Source organism: Psammomys obesus, unplaced genomic scaffold (assembly GCF_907164565.1).
Source record: "Psammomys obesus unplaced genomic scaffold, mPsaObe1.curated_primary_1811, whole genome shotgun sequence".
NCBI classification, from domain to species: domain Eukaryota; kingdom Metazoa; phylum Chordata; class Mammalia; order Rodentia; family Muridae; genus Psammomys; species Psammomys obesus.
The window spans coordinates 13,936,139-13,952,160 of record NW_026596244.1 but is presented as its reverse complement, the minus strand read 5'-3'; the positions used below and the strand labels follow the sequence as shown (position 1 = coordinate 13,952,160).

General features: G+C 41.0%; 1 protein-coding gene across 1 annotated transcript in view; it reads right to left on the bottom strand.

The window, feature by feature from the left end:
- The window catches only part of Lrba (LPS responsive beige-like anchor protein), a 429,351-nt gene that overhangs the window by 304,734 nt on the left and 108,595 nt on the right, over nucleotides 1-16,022 (bottom strand). Inside the window, exons 30-32 of the mRNA XM_055596564.1 lie at nucleotides 8,823-8,956; nucleotides 1,761-1,839; nucleotides 873-1,010 (exon numbers count right to left, since the gene is read on the bottom strand). Of these exons, the coding sequence (XP_055452539.1) occupies nucleotides 873-1,010; nucleotides 1,761-1,839; nucleotides 8,823-8,956 (351 nt within the window). The remainder of the gene's footprint in view (nucleotides 1-872; nucleotides 1,011-1,760; nucleotides 1,840-8,822; nucleotides 8,957-16,022) is intronic.

The window sequence follows — 16,022 nt, the reverse complement described above, 5'->3', positions numbered from 1 at the left end:
AAAAAAAAAAAGGAAACAAAACAAAGAAAAAACCTTCTATGGTTCACACATCCTATAAAACGCCAGTCACTGTTCCCCTCGCCAGTCTTCTCTGCATTTATAAAGTGCCTACCTAAGAGACCTAGATGTCAGCAGAAAACAATAACACATTCCACATTTTTATATGTGGTAAAATATGGTTGATTCTATGGATCTTAAGTTCAGGTAACACCTGGTTACACCATAATTACTCCCTAATCTATACATCGTTAACTTAATGTACTAAACAGTATTGATCTAAGAATGAAAACAATAAAGCATGTGTGTAGCATGTTCAAGATCTTGGGTTCAATCTCCATCACTAGAAAAACAAACGCTACAACTCTGGCATAGCACTTTTGTGCTTCATCCAAACTACTGGTTAAAAAAAAAAATAAAAGGATTAACACCATAACAAGGTAGCTAGGTGTGGTAGTGCATGCCTTTAATCCCGGAACTTGGGTGGCAGAGGCAGGTGTGAGTTCAAGGTTAGCCTCCTATACAGTTCCAGGATAGCCAGAGTTACACAGAGAGGTTCTGTCTCAAAAGATTATATATATATATATATATATATATATATATATATATATATATATATATAATTTATTTATATAAATATATTTATTTATATTTTATTTATTGTATATTTATAAATATATATTTATATATTTATTTATTTATATGTATATAAATATATATTTACAGATACATACTTATAGTTTGTGATAAAGTCTTCAAAAGACGCAAACCTACATGAGGGCCTTGCCAATGCTCAAAGTGTTCAAGAAGATGCAAACATTCTTAGTCATGCAAATAACTTTCATGTAAATACAAACAGAATAAAGAAAAAGCACCTACTTGTTCCTTCTATAAGCAGCTCTTGTCCGTGACTACCCAAAAGGGTCCGAGAAAGGAAAGGCGCAAAGTCCACAAAAATCTCTCGTAGCAGAGGAGCCGCTTTCTCCAGTGCATGCTCCAGCCGTTCTGTGATGCTAACAGAGAGATATTGACAGTTAGCAGCTCCATAGTGTCTAAAGTGAAATCCACTTTCATAAAAATGAAAATGGCCAAAAGATGCAGTATCATGTCCAATAACTTGCTACCTAAAGCCTGAGCAGCCAGAGCTTCCACAGCAAACCGTCAGCAGCAGGCTCACAATGGTACCCCACTTCCATTACCAACAGAGCCCTCCTACTGAGAATATCAGACAACTCCTCAAAGACTGCTCTCCACACACCTCCTCCCAGGTACCCCGCCTCACAGAACCATCCAAGCCTCTGTGATTCCACAACACACACCCTTCCAGACGTGCCGGCTGCCCTGTGGAGACAGGGCTTGGCAGCTGCACTAACAAAAACCAAGGATTCTCTGCCTACTTGGAATACTGTGGTTGAAATAAGTATAAACTTTAAAAGTAAACTTTTAAACACACATTCCAAATTAAAACTGTAAATAAAACTCCATATAGGATACAGTATTAATGTGGCCATGGCTAGATAGCACTACTTAAACACTTCTGAAGAAAAAGAACAATGCAGTCCTAGCAACTTACACTTATCTGAAATATACATCATAAGCTCATAAAACTGTGTCATATATGTCGCATTTTTACTACAAATAGATAATCTTCATAAACATTCTACAACATGATAGTTTGAAATAAATCTAAAGTATATGGGGAAGAAGGAGAGGGTAGGTCATGAAAAACAAAACTTTCAGAATCCAAGTGAGAGTTTAAATACCTCATGTGCGCAACTGGGTCTTGTGGAACAGAGCCAACCGCTGGCACTGAGGGCAATTTTGCATTAGATGACCTACTTCCTGTAAAAGAAAAAAATAAGAATTTGAGAGTAATTTTCTGGATCTCCTTTCAGCAGCCCAACGTGTATTACAGTGCATTTTTAAACACGGCTCACTCGTTAGATAAAGCCCAAAAACTAAAGTTTTTATTTAAATGTAGAGCTCTTCATAAGGTCAGTCTGCTAGGCAATCCTCCTCCGAACGTATAAAAGAAGCAGACAAGAAGGATAAAGTCTGATCCACTGAGTAAGCTTCAGAATTCCCTTTATTTAGCAGCAGCAGAAACAAAGGAACAAGCAGAAGCTCTCTTTTCACTGAGGTAACACAGAAGATAGAGTCCCGGATTTAGCTGTAAACAGCTGTAACACTATCACCAAGAGCCTAACCTTTTACCCAGAGTCTAGCATAGCAGGCCATCCACGAACAGGCGAGGAACAATTCTACATTATTTCAGGGCCATCTGCACTTCCTCATGAGTCTTCATTATAACTGCAACAGGACTTGTGTTGAGAACACTTACTTCAATTGATGCTTTCTCCCCAGCACCACAGAGTATGAGATAGCGGCAAAGGCACGGACCTTTATGAGGAGCTCACACTTGGTGGCAAAGCCACACTGGAGGACAGCAGGGCACGCCCGCTGGGCAAGGAGAAGGTGGGATGTAGCCTGTTCCCCAGCCTCTAGGACACTGACAGGGAGGACAGCAAGAGGCCATGGTGTGCACTGCATGCGCCAGCCCTGCCTCCTCTTTTCCAGCTGATTTTCCTAAACAGGGCTCATGTGGCTCTGGCTGTCTGCAAGCATAGAGTGTAGCCGGGAATAACCCCAAGCCTCTGACCTAGCACATGCAGCCCACCCTACAAATGCAGGTTGCAGCTGTGCACCGCCATGTCTGGCTCCCACGGACACTTTAAGCTATTTCTGGCTCTCACACCCCACCTTTTAAAGAGCAGAGCCCTCACCCTCCCAATCCCTACCTCTAGCAGCTGGAGAGTCGCCACGTGTAATTGAAGAGCTTCTTTAATGTAACCACAGATAGAACTCCCCTAATCATCCCAACTCCTGGACTTGAACATGACAATTTTCTCACCATCCTTCTCTTTCCTATCATTTTATTCTAGTGTGTGTCCAATCTTTTCAGTTATGTTCCTATATAATCTTAAATGCTTACATCTTAATACTGTTAACAACCAATTCAATCCTTTTATTGTATAAAGTGTTCAAAATGTTTTATCCTAAGCAAAAGTCATTGTCTTTACATTATCAAGAAGTAACTGCTCATAAATTTTACCTGAGAAGAGAATATGCAGGGAAACTATCCTGACAGAGCTAAAAATGGATAGGAACCAAAACGCATAATGGCAAGACATGAAGAACTAAGTCCAAAAGACTAAGCTGGAAAAGTAATTCTGAGGTATGAAGAATCTTAAAACTCTCAAGAAAGTAAAAGAAAAAAAAAAAGTTTCTGCGTAAGAATCAAAATATACAGGATTAAACTGTCAGTCAATCTGGAATGGAAACAAGAGAGTCATTGCTATGTAGCCAGCACGAGGAGGGAATGCACGGCATGAGCCAGTCAGCATGGCACTGAGAAGAGAGGTGGCCAAGTGCAGGTGGGCACACTGCCGACAGTGGCAGGCCATTTGCCAAGTCTCCACTCCTAAAGATGGCAACCTACAAGGTGCCAGGCCAGTGTGAGGGTAAACAGAGACAAAAGTCCAGCAGAACCCTTCACAAGGATAGACCAAAAAAATTAGCACGCACATGAGGCCTTACAAAACACATACACACACACAGCTGAGAAACAGAACTCTGAAATCTATGCACTATCAGAAGGTGAATATGTGTGATCTGCTTCTCAAACCTCAGGCTTCAGTATCCCTACAGGACAAAACTGGTATCACCAGAAAACCAACAGAAGAATAAATAATAAAGGCCTGTCTAAGACGTAGAGGAAGTGGCTAAAACAATGAGAAAGGAAGAGCCTCCAGCATCAGGGGCTAGCCTGCTTCTGTGAGCCTCGCCGTGTTGTTAAGGGTGCACTGACATCACAGCTAGTGAGTACATTCTCTTGTTCAGGGTAAACAGTTTCTGAGCACAGGCACCCTGTGACCATGAGAGATCTATATAGAAATCAACACCGCTGTGCAATCATGTCAAAACACAAACAAAAACACAAACTCCGCCCAAAGAAATAAAATAATCAAACAGCCCAAGCCATACAAAAGACAACCATTTCTTTATGAGTGATAACTGTGGCCTAAGTTTTCTCTTCTTCCAGGTATCATTACAGTAGCTGACCAGAGCAAAACACTGTGACTTTCACTTCTCAGGGCTTTTAACCTAGAAGCTCCGTTCCCTTCTCCTACGAGGCCCTGAGCCCAACCTCTCATCCTAGCATAAACCTGAGACTGGTGAGCCACAGACCCCACTGTGTGCTTTCCCCAACACTGCACAGGCTCAAACCAACTCGCCCGCCAAGAGTCATGGCTGCATCCAGTTAGAACACACTAACAAACACTTTCCACGAGGTCAGGCCGCATAGCGAGCTGGGAAAGACAGCAGTCCTCCCTCTGGAGAGCCTCTGTCTCGGCCTCCTGTACCCAGATGAGCTCCCTTCCTCACACAAGCTAAGTGGGAGTCTACAGGCAAATGCATCCCTATCCCCACCAGCTACCTTCCTCACAGGAAAACTGGTTCCTGAACTACTGCTGGCCCCTGAATTCTGTTACAAGTGATTAATAAAACATTTCTCAAGATAGGGTGTAGAGGCATATGCCTGTAATCCCAATACTTTGGAGCCTGAAGCAGGAGGATTACAAGCTGAAGGCCAGCCTGTGCTACAAGTGAGATATTATAAATAATGTACTTTAGTATTCTTCAGCATCGTTTGATAGGTGGCAGAATTTTAAAGACTACATCCTTTGAATGCATCAGCTGTTTTTGCTAAAATTCACTGTTATTCCTAAATGTTTATGACACTGATAAAGAGAAAGACAGAAGTACCTATCTAAAATGTAAGTAACAAATCAAAAAAAAATATTTAGGCAAAAACTATACAGCAAGATTAGCTTCTGACTGTGTTAATTGACCCTGTTTGTTAATTTGTTTACTTACTTTAGTTTGGTGGTGATGGTGGTAGTGGTGGTTTGTGGGGTTTTTTCCACACAGGGTTTCTTTGAGGATCTCTGGCTGTCCTCAAACTTGCTCTGTGGATCAGACTGGCCTTAAACTCAGAGATCCGCCTGCCTCTGTCTTTGCCTCCCAAGTGCCGGGATTAACGGTGTGTGCCATCAAAACCCCTTGGTCCTGTTTTTAAAGTGTGATGCTAAGGACTGAACCCAAGATTGTCCCCCAGCTCTGATTCTAATTCTGATGAGCTGAAATACATTTTTTACAAATGAGACAGGATCTGCCTCTCTGGCTTACTGGAGGCTTCCTGCTTGCAAGGCAGAGCTGCTCCACCTGGCTCCAAATGTGATTTCTCCAACAGTTGGAATCTGGGTTCAGTTGAACTTGGGATGCCCACAAAGAAGAGCCATTTGTTTGTTTCCTTTCTGCTAGGGCAGCCTGCGGGTGTACACAGTCAGTGTGCCAGCTAATGGTGAGGAGGAGCAAGCACTACAGTGCTATCACTGCTGAATGGGTGCTGTGGGGGATCAGACAGCCCTTCAAAATACGTGAATGCAAAAGTCAAAGCCTTAGTGAGCACAGCCAGGAGACCTGAAAATCACTCAGCAGGTTCGTATTGCCTTGCACTGGGAAGCCCCTCATTGTGTCTGCCGGCTGGGTCTGGCAGGACTGTGCCCAGCCACCGCCAGCACAACCACGCTCCATGTGGAGCACAGCCTCCTGTCTGCCTTGCTCTGGGGGCTCATAACTGAGACGCACCTCCACTCTGTCACAGCCACCGTGTGGGGGGCTGATTAAACTGAGACGCACCTCCTTCTGTCACAGCCACCGTGTGAGGAGAAGGCGATCTGCCCACAGCTACACGTACATGAAGCTACAGGTCACTCAGCATAATACTGTGTTGCTGCATCCTTCCCTTCAGACCACACCGTGAAGCTCACTCCCATGTGAGGGCCTTCGCACGCTGTTTCTTGGTCCTTAACAATAAGCAGAATTATCTCCCTACATTCTTTCTTTTTAACACTCATACACATAAATCTTTTTTGTTTGTTTTGTTTTGTCTTTATGAGACAGGATTTCTCTATGTAGTCCTGGCCTCCTGAAACTCACTTCGTAGACCAGGCTGGCCTCAAACTCACAGAGATCCACCTGGCTCTGCCTCCCAAGTTCTGTGATTAAAGTGTGGCCTGGCTGCAGAATTTTATTTTTAAGAATAGGAATATTATTTGTTCCAAACAAAACAATGACAAAAATTATTTCCTAACACTGCCCTTGGGGGAAAAAAAGGCCAATTTTCATTCCTAAAAGTAAAAAGAACAAAAGAGAATTTAGAAAATGTTCTTTTGATTCACAGAACTTGGAGCTCAAAAGATGGCTCAACAGTCAAGAGCACTTGCTTCTAGATGACCCCCAAGTCTGGGTCCCAGCATCGGCCTCGTCTACACCTGCAGCCCCACCTGACCCTGCTTCCAGGGCTTTGGCACTCTCTTCTGGTCCCCACAAGGACCAAACACATCATACCTGGCCTACACACACAGATACATATAGAAATAAAAACAAATATTTTAGTCACAGGACACTTGCACAACAATGATTAAAAATAGCCAGCAATATTAAAAAGAAATAGAAAATTGAATCAGATGAAGAACTACTTATACCAATAATATCACATGACTGTGTCCTTCAGGCCATCAGAAAAATATGTAATTGTACATTTAACTGAAACATAAATTCATGATAGATTTGTTTCAGATTAACATTAAACATTCCCAGCAGATAATCACACACGGAGAGGCACAGGCTGCTGCCACCATGTAGAAGGCAGAGACCTGTGCTCTCCTTGTCTGACAACATGGCTCCTTCAGACGCTTTCCAGACATCTGTAAACGCACCCTTCATCTAGCACCCACGCAGGGAGTGAAGTATTGTCAAGTTCCCTAAGGATCTAAGTACCTGACGCAATAAAGAGCCATCAAATCAAGTGGCAAGTGCTCACCACTGAGCACTGCTGTGCTGCACCTGCATACGCGTGACTCGCGTGGACGTGTGCGCTTCACAATTTGTCTCTCTGCAAAGGACAGTCTATACACCCAATAAAAATCCACCCAAAAGAAATAGAGCTTTTTCTATTGACCAAACAAGGAGAAACCTTGTCATCGTAATGTTCTATACAACAAAGACTGATGCTACATTTTGCGAATTAGTAAGCACTCAGTATACAAATTACTGAAGAATATTGTACTTGGTTCCACTGCTAAATTAGTTTCAATTCTGTTTCATTATTTATACATTGCAACACCATAGAAAAATATGATAGCATATTTTAAGAATACTGCATATTAACATACAACACATTATAATACAGCAATTAAATATTTGCTGATGAATAACTTTAAATTTTCCAGATTTTTAAACAGTTACTTAAACTTAGTTTCCTCTTTTACTTTCTTGGAAAACAAAAGGGTTGGACATCTTCTCTTCTGATGCTTATCTTGTACCTCTCTTGAAGAGATGTTGCAGCCAGGCAGTGGTGGTGCATGCCTTTAATCCCAGTACTCAGGAAGCAGAGGCAGGTAGATCTGTTGTGAGTTTGAGGCCAGCCTGGTCTACAGAACTAGTTCCAAGACAGCCAGAACTCTGTTACACATAGAAACCTTGTCTGGAAAACCAAAAGGAAAAAGAAAAAGTTGCCAGTGTTGACACAGAAAAAATCTAGAGAGGCTAAGGTATAAATATTCCGAGCAAAATTTTAAATCTCAATACTAAAAAGTTGAATTTATATTTAATAACATATGGCTATAAAATATAAACATGAAAACTGCCATTTTTAAGCTAAATTACAAAATTATTATAATGGTAATATTTCAAAAGGAAAACCTGAACAAACTTTAATTCCACTTCTGGGTCAATCTATCCAGTCTTAGCTATTCTTTGAGCATACTACATATAAACTTTAGACGGTCTTTTTATATTAAAAGTTCCAAATATTTTAAACCTTCTTGCTATAAACTCATATTGTGCATTTTATGTTTCTATAGTTTCTTTCAATTCCTATTTGTATCTATGTATTGTATGTCAAACAACTCTTTATTAGCCAATATCGTATTCCTGAATTTGAGCAGTGCTTTTTCTTGTTGTGGTTTCTCTCTCACTACAAAATTAAGTCATACAAAGGTGGCAGGGTGAAGTCCCAAGAGGATGTGATTAACTATAAATTTACACATCGAATAACAACCCAAAGCCAGGCAGGTGTGGCTGTGCACACAGCCAGTCCAGAACTCAGGAGGTAAAGGAGAGGGTACACTCAGGTCTACAGTTGGCCTATACTGCATTAAGGCATCTTAGCTCAACCTGGGCTGCACAGCAACATGTTGGACAGAGAACAGGAAGGAGGGGATAGAGAGGATAAGAGAGAGAGAGAAAACGAACTGCTCTGCTTAGAATATGGTAACAATAATCAGTTCATCCATAAATCATTTTCCCAAATTCTACTAAAAACAAGAGAAAAAAATATAATTCAATGTTTGTTCATTTACTTATTTGAATATCTTATTTTAAATGGCAAAAAACCTCAGTCAAGATGTGCACCCAATCTACCAGTTTCAATCACTGAATAGAAGAAAGAACTTTTTGTGGAGTCAGGATTCCAGGTGGAAGAGTAGCTCCAGGGCACAAACACAGCACAGATATTAGCAAATAATCAATAGTGGTTTTGTTAACAGAAGGACATTAGTAAACAACCAACAGTAAAACACAAAAAAGCACAAAGATTTCTAAAGCATCTTACAAAGTTCTTGTTTTTATCAGAAAATCCTCAGATTTTTTGAACAAGGATCTAAAACTTCTGTGGACATTGTTGCCACCTAGCTCACCTGGAGACTCTCCCCCGACATCTGAGGCTTGGGTGGAATCTCCTGACGAAACTACACTGACAGCGTGGGCGGGTGCACTTGTGTTAAGGGTGGAAGGTAAGACTGCTGATTTTTTTGTTGCAATGATGACACTTCTGTAAAAAAAAAAAAAATTCATATAAGTTACATTAATTACATGCATTTCAAAACAAAAAGAGCTAATTTTCATTTTCTTTCCTACCATATCTTGATGTATTTTTTGAAATATTCTTAAAACTTAAAATCTCTTCAATGCTGTCTATATTTATATACCTTTTTCTCTTTTAGAGAGGGAGGGAGGGAGGGAGGGAGAGAGGGAGGGAGGGAGGGAGAAGGAGAAAGGAAGGGAGAGAGGGAGAGAAGGAGGGAGGGAGAAAGGGAGGGAGGGAGGGAGGAGGAGAAAGGAAGGGAGAAAGGGAGAGAAGGAGGGAGGGAGGGAGGGAGGGAGGGAGGGAGGGAGGGAGGGAGGGAGGGGAGCCAGCAAGCACAGCCAAAGCACAACCTTGGCTGCCATCCTCAGGCATCAAGCACCTTGTTTTTGAGAACGGGTCTCTCACTAGGCTGGGCTGGCTGATTGGTGGCATCACCTGACTCTCTTCCCAGGGGTGGACTCACAGCATCACTTCACAGGTAGGTTGTTTGTCTTTAGCCTGTACATATGCCTGTGTACTGTATGTGTGGCTGATACCCACAGCAGCCAGAAGTGGGCACTTGGTCCCCGGAACTGGAGTCACAGACAGTTGTGCCACAGTGTGGATGATGGAAATCCAACCCAGAATCTCTGGAAAAGCATCCAGTGGTCTTAACCTCTGAACCATCTTTCTGACCCCCTTCGACCCTTCCTCCAACACATACAGCTCTTGAAAACATTGTTTAAGAGGCTCACACCCACCCAGGTCCTCTGGCTCCCATAGCAAACTCTGTACTAACAGCAGGCCTCCTCATCCTCATTATTTTTAAAACTAAGACAATGTCCCAGGAAAAGAATCGACTTTATAGTCTTAACCAACATTTATATTAGAATTTTTTAAACTAATCATCCTGAATTTTCTAGTAAGCATAACAAAAGAGAATTTGGAAGCGGGTAGAAAGAACTTTGGAATTGAAGAAAACAAGAAATTACTTTTTTTTTTTTACTCTCACAACTGATGCAGAGAACTTAGTATGTTTCAATAATGATTCTAAAGCACTGCTAACTAGAAATCATACAACCTTAACTATCTTAAAAGATAAAACAGTATCTACATAAGTCATGGATACATGTATATAGCACATAAAACAATACTTTTTGAGTATATCACATAGAAAACAATAGAAAATTTTTTAAAACAGCAAAAGTACCAAATAACCAATTGATATACCAATTTATTTATGATATACCAATTTCAATTAAAGTGCAATACTTTATACTAAGAGACTAACTAAAACACCTTGTTAGACATAACTTAAAAGGCATTTTAATTGAAGCTAGCTCCATAAACATGCAAAGCCCCAGTTAATGAGGTAAAAGGACAGCTGATATATAATGTACTCCCGCAGCAGCTCTTACTTTTAATTACCTGGTATTAACCATAAGCTTAAAGTCTTCAACATTCAATTTATCTAATCACATCTTTCGTTGACAATACTGTAAGCTGAAAGTATTCCCTTAATAGCCTTAAAGTATTTGCTTTTTAAACAAAGTTACTCAGGTACTTTATCCTAATGAATGTATCCATATTCTCTAAAGCATGTAATTCCCTTATTGTAAAAATATACTTCTGTTGTTAGAAGAAGAACAAAGTGAAATAGGTTCCGTTTTACTCCAGTGGCTATCATTCCTGGCAAACACTGTTGTCTTGTGCTGGGCAAGGATTATTCAATGTACTTGGGGTAGCTGGTGTCACATCATTATAGGGGTGACTGCCAATGTTAACTATATACTAAAAAATAGAAGCAACAGCCACCTGAGCCCCCAATCCAAAATGGTGTGCTTAAATCATGGCAGCTTGTGCCAGATGAAGATCACTGACTTAACGCACATGCGGCCTCGTATGTGTGCACACACATGGAAACACACATGTGCTGGTGGTGCCCTCAGAAAACAACGCAAATATAATATGTGCTTGCATTTCCTACTCTTGCCAGAAATTAAAATGCTAACATGAAAGAAGATTTTCTCTGCTCTAACAATTAGGGGGAAATGATAAATATTAATAATTCACTTTCATATTTGCCCACTAAAGAACCACCACAACTTGTTTTGTGCACACACAGATATGCACTGATGGGAGAAGAACATTTAGATTAGTGAATTGTAGGCAGGCCGTGGTACAGCAAGCACTTTGTCTAATATGTCTGAGGTCTGTTGTTTAATCCACATCAGTGAAAAAAAAAAATCTATTTCTATAAAGAAAATTTAGGCATACATTTACCCTATGACCCAACTTTGCCCAAGAAAATATAAGTATGCAATAATACAATTATGCTTGCAAATTCTTTAGAGTCACTGGATAAAACTGGAAATTGCTCAAATGTCCTTCATGCAGAAAAGCAAAGTTTTGAAAGGGTGAGAACTTACATAGAATTGTCATGTAACAATACGACACAGATCAGCAGCATGAAGGAATCTCAAAGATATTACGTTAAATTAAAAATCTATGTTCAAGAACATACTCTTTACTTTTTTTACTTAAAAAGCTTTGGAGACGGCAAACTAAAAACTGGTTTTGTTAAAATTGCCTCTAGGGACAGAGACAGGCTCGGGCGGGAAGGGGGCTCCTGACTGACGTTCTGCATCATACAAGTCCATATGGTCAAAGCTCATCATACTTGTTCCTTGTCACGTACAACCCTTACCTGCCCACACTGCTCAAACCAACAAAATCTTGATCTCGTTTTCAAACACTTACCACGCTGTCAATATTACTTTCAGTAGTGAAAATGGCATATTCTTTTATTCAGTTCAGTAAATATTTATTGCCCACAGTTTGGCACATATTCTCAAAAATTTATAGCTCAATTTGAAAAACAGCATTAAGGTATAACTGGAGGAGAAAACACAAAAGGTAGCCAGAGCCAGACCCCTGACTTCCTGCTGCTGTACCGTCTTGTCCTCACCTTCACAAGTCCCAAGATTACAGACAGGTGCCACCAAACACCTCTTGAAAACATTTCTTAATTCCTTAAGGCAAGCCCAGAAAGGTGAAATAATTCGTCTAAATAAATTTCGGAATGCACCACAAATCTGCATATGCCGAAAATCAGACTGTGATTTCAGCCATTACCTCACAATGAACTGTTCTTAAAGCTGTATTAAACGATAATTCACACACCGTCTAACTCATGCACAAAAAGCATAGAATGAAATGATCTTCAGTATGCTAACTTCTCCAGCTATCATAGTTATACTAACTCTCAAATGTCTATATTATGCTCATCTACACAGATCACATAAATGGCTTTCAAGATAAAAATTATGCATATACTACCATTAACTTACAAAACTATATCGGATAACAGGCAGGAAAATGAGGCTTTATTTCAATCTTGATAGGGGAGAGCGGGAAGCTCGCCCGTCACGACTTCCCCACACTGGGGGAAGTGCCAGGGGTCAGCACATCTGGAGCGCAATGGACAGAACCGGCCCCGGAAAACCACCTTCGTGTTCATGTTTTCTCCCCTGCTGTTTATTCTAACTATTAATTACTACACACAAAAATAAAATTAATAATTTCTAAATCCACACCCTGATTCAAATCAGTTCTAAGATGTAACATAATGCTGCTACAGCTCTGGGCCAGATGGACTTGAGAGCCAAAGTCACGTGACCTAATTAAAAATGCAGTAAACAGTATGCATACATGGGATATTCTCGTTTTATTACCACAGTAAGCTCTCACTGCACAGACTAAAAGCTTCAGCAGAAGAGATGCTTAGCCCATTATGCTCATCCTGGAGATACAAATCTAAACTGAGTAAGCATGTCCTACATTCTGAAGAAAACTAAAAATTTAAACTTAACCACCTTTCAGAATTACCTATACAAGAACAGAGCAGTTTGTATTCTCTTTGGTAAAAGAAACAAAGAAAATGCAACATGCCTGAGGTTTTTGTTTTATTTTATTTTGTTTTACTCTTCCATCCCCAGCTCACTGCTTTCCTCTTGTGCTGGGTTTTCAAGCCGTGACCTTGCACAAACTGAGCAAGCCCCACGTATGAACTACACCTTAAGCTCTAAGTTTCCACTTAAAACATAAACTCAAAATCTGTCCTAATGCTTAGGACACAAGTAGTCATCTGAATTTTGAATAATGTCAGTTTTAACTGAAGTACTTCCCTTTCTGTCATAAAGAATGTAGAAGGCAGATAACCAGCTTGCTTTTCAAAATATCAATTAAAACACAGGTATTAACGTGAAAGTTCTGCTTATAGGCTTTCTTTATGAACTCCCTAACATTACCAAGTATTTAGAATACTTAGCAATTTTCCATTGTACAGATTTTAAGTACTTTTTATAGACACGCTCATATCAAGTGAAAACACATTTGTTTTCTTGTCATTTTTCCTAAACTAGGGAGTTTCACAGTTCTCTCAATTAGTAATAAGCACAAATAAAAAGTTTTACAACTTTCATTTCAAAATAGTATCAGTTCAAAATATCACAAACCTTCACATTACTGTTTTATTTAACATGGAAATGGTTCACTAACGAAAAAGAAAAAACTACTTTAACTGAGTTCTTTAGTCCCTAAAAATTCATTTGAAAACACAGAGCAGCCCTTGAACTTTATCAAGATAAATCCCTGGCACCCATTAATCGCCAGGGAGGATCTTCAGATGAGATAAGAGCAGGAATCTTGGCATGGGAATGCGCACCAGCACCCTCCCTTTTAAAGAGACTGGAGCAGGCAGCCTTTCAGCAAGGTTCACTCATGGAGCTGTTACTCTAAACTTCCCAGCAACTGCTTGGGAGCTGATAATTCTTAAGATATGAGGAGAGCTCTGATTTCTGGCACAGCATTCCTGAGATAAATACATGATCAGAGGGGTGCTTTCAAAGTCCCAAAGACACTCCATCGGCTTAGAGCTGAAACCAAAAAGTCTTTCAAAAGGTGTCTCTTGCTAAGAGAAAAGACAGGGAGAGAGAGAACAGTTTGTACTCCATCAGACAATATGTCAAATGCATACCAGACAAGTTAAGTTCCACAGAACGTCCAGAAAAAAGCTACCACCAAAAGCACTGGTTTTTTCTTACTTTAACAAACCTTTTAAAGTGCAGTACCTAAGCAGTATTCCCTAAGTAAATACATAATCTCACTTAAGGTATTGAGAAAAGAGATTTAATTTCAAAATTATTAAAAAGAAAATAAATGTCAAAATAAAAAATTTGGGTCATTTATTTAAAAATCATTTTAACTATATTAATAAGACACAGCCAATTAAAGTATTTAGCCACTCAAAACCCAGCCTTGCCCAGGTCAGAAGGACTAGTTCACGGGTTCACAGATCTGTGGCGAACAATCGTGTGACCTGAGGAGTCTGGAGCTAGCGTGGGTGCCACAGTACAAACTATTCACAAAAATGGAAAAATAGAGGACAAAAGCTAACCCAACAGAAAAATCTGTTATTGCACAGTCTAATATGGAGAAGCTTCTAATATCAGAAGCCACCAACTAAAACAGAAAACCTTACGTCCACAAATCAGTGAACAGGAAATCTGCTCCAGATGGGATTTCACAGACTCTGTTCACAGGAATCCCATAATAGTCGAGACCTGGTGCACACCATTGCAGTCACCGACCAGAGCAAGCTGCACCGGTAATACGGCAAAACCACAGCGAGGCCATGGACAGGATGAGAGGAAGGAGCCGCCTCCTCTGCGGCATTTCTGCCGTATGCTAGTGTGATCTAATTCTAAGGCAACATTAGACACGTAGGAAGTGAGGGACAGGCAAAGACCTGACGGGACACAATCTCCAACTGGTCATTTGACGTCGACCGCCATGAACAGGGCACTGCCCACTGCTGGCCGCACACAGCAGCCACATGGTAACTGCTGCTAAGCCTCCCTCTACACACGTTGGTCACAGGACACAGAAAAACCAAGTCACACTTGAGCTGGGAGCTTTCTCCCTGCCGGCGGCTTTCCGGAGGTCAGAAGGTGCCATCCCTGCTGCTGAGGGGGAAAGCCAGTACATATCCTAAAGCTGAGAACCCTGCAGGTAACAGCACCAGCCTGCCAGGTCACAGGAGCTCATGGGTGCGACAGTAAGTAGCCTAACCGTTACTGGAATGAACAATCATTTTCTGCTTGGATCTGAGGACAGGCCCACACAAAAGAATTCACGTCTGGTATAATAAACCTGGTCAAAAGTTTGTGGACTAAAGGTCATGGGAACTAGACAAAGGAACATAGTACTATTGTTTTTCCAAATGGAAGGTTGTCAAATAACTTTCTAAATATTTGTAATTATGCACATAGATTACTATGCTACTAAACTGGGTCAGAGAAACTTCAGTTTGCAGAATGCACCAGTTGAGAGACGAACCCATAACTGGTGACTCCTTAAAGAAACGTCTGTATTACCACTCAGAAGCTTAGCAAACACTGGCAAAGAGTGGGCTGAAGAGCGTAAGCTGGAGGATGGAAGAAGTGCTGGAGACGCTTGAGTGCTTGAGGCACCATGGCTGGACCACCACAAATTTACAGAAGCAGAGGCTATCTGCAGGAGAGCTGCGTGGACAAAGGAAGGGCTCATGGGCCACCCTCTCTGAGGCGCTATGAAAGCTAAAGGTTACTGTCGGATGAGAAGTCATATTCCTCAGCAGGACAGACACTGGGAAAGCTTAGTTGTTCAAGTAAACAACCCCTGATCCATGCTCATGCAAACAACCTAATTAAATGCAGTGTGTGCGAAGAAGCAGCTCAAATAATGGTTCAGTGGTTCACAGCAAGAACTGCTCTTGTAAAAGACCAGAGTTCTGTTCCCAGCACCCATGTCAGCCATCTCACAAGGACATACAACCTCAGCTCCAGGAGACCCTCAGGACTCCACAGGCACCTGCACTTATCTGCACATATCCACACAAAAGCAAACAAGAAAAAGATAAAGAGGGGAGGGCGGGAAGGGGAGAGGGAGGAAGGGAAAGGAAAGAAGGAAGGAAGGAAGGAAGGAAGGAAGGAAGGAAGGAAGGAAGGAA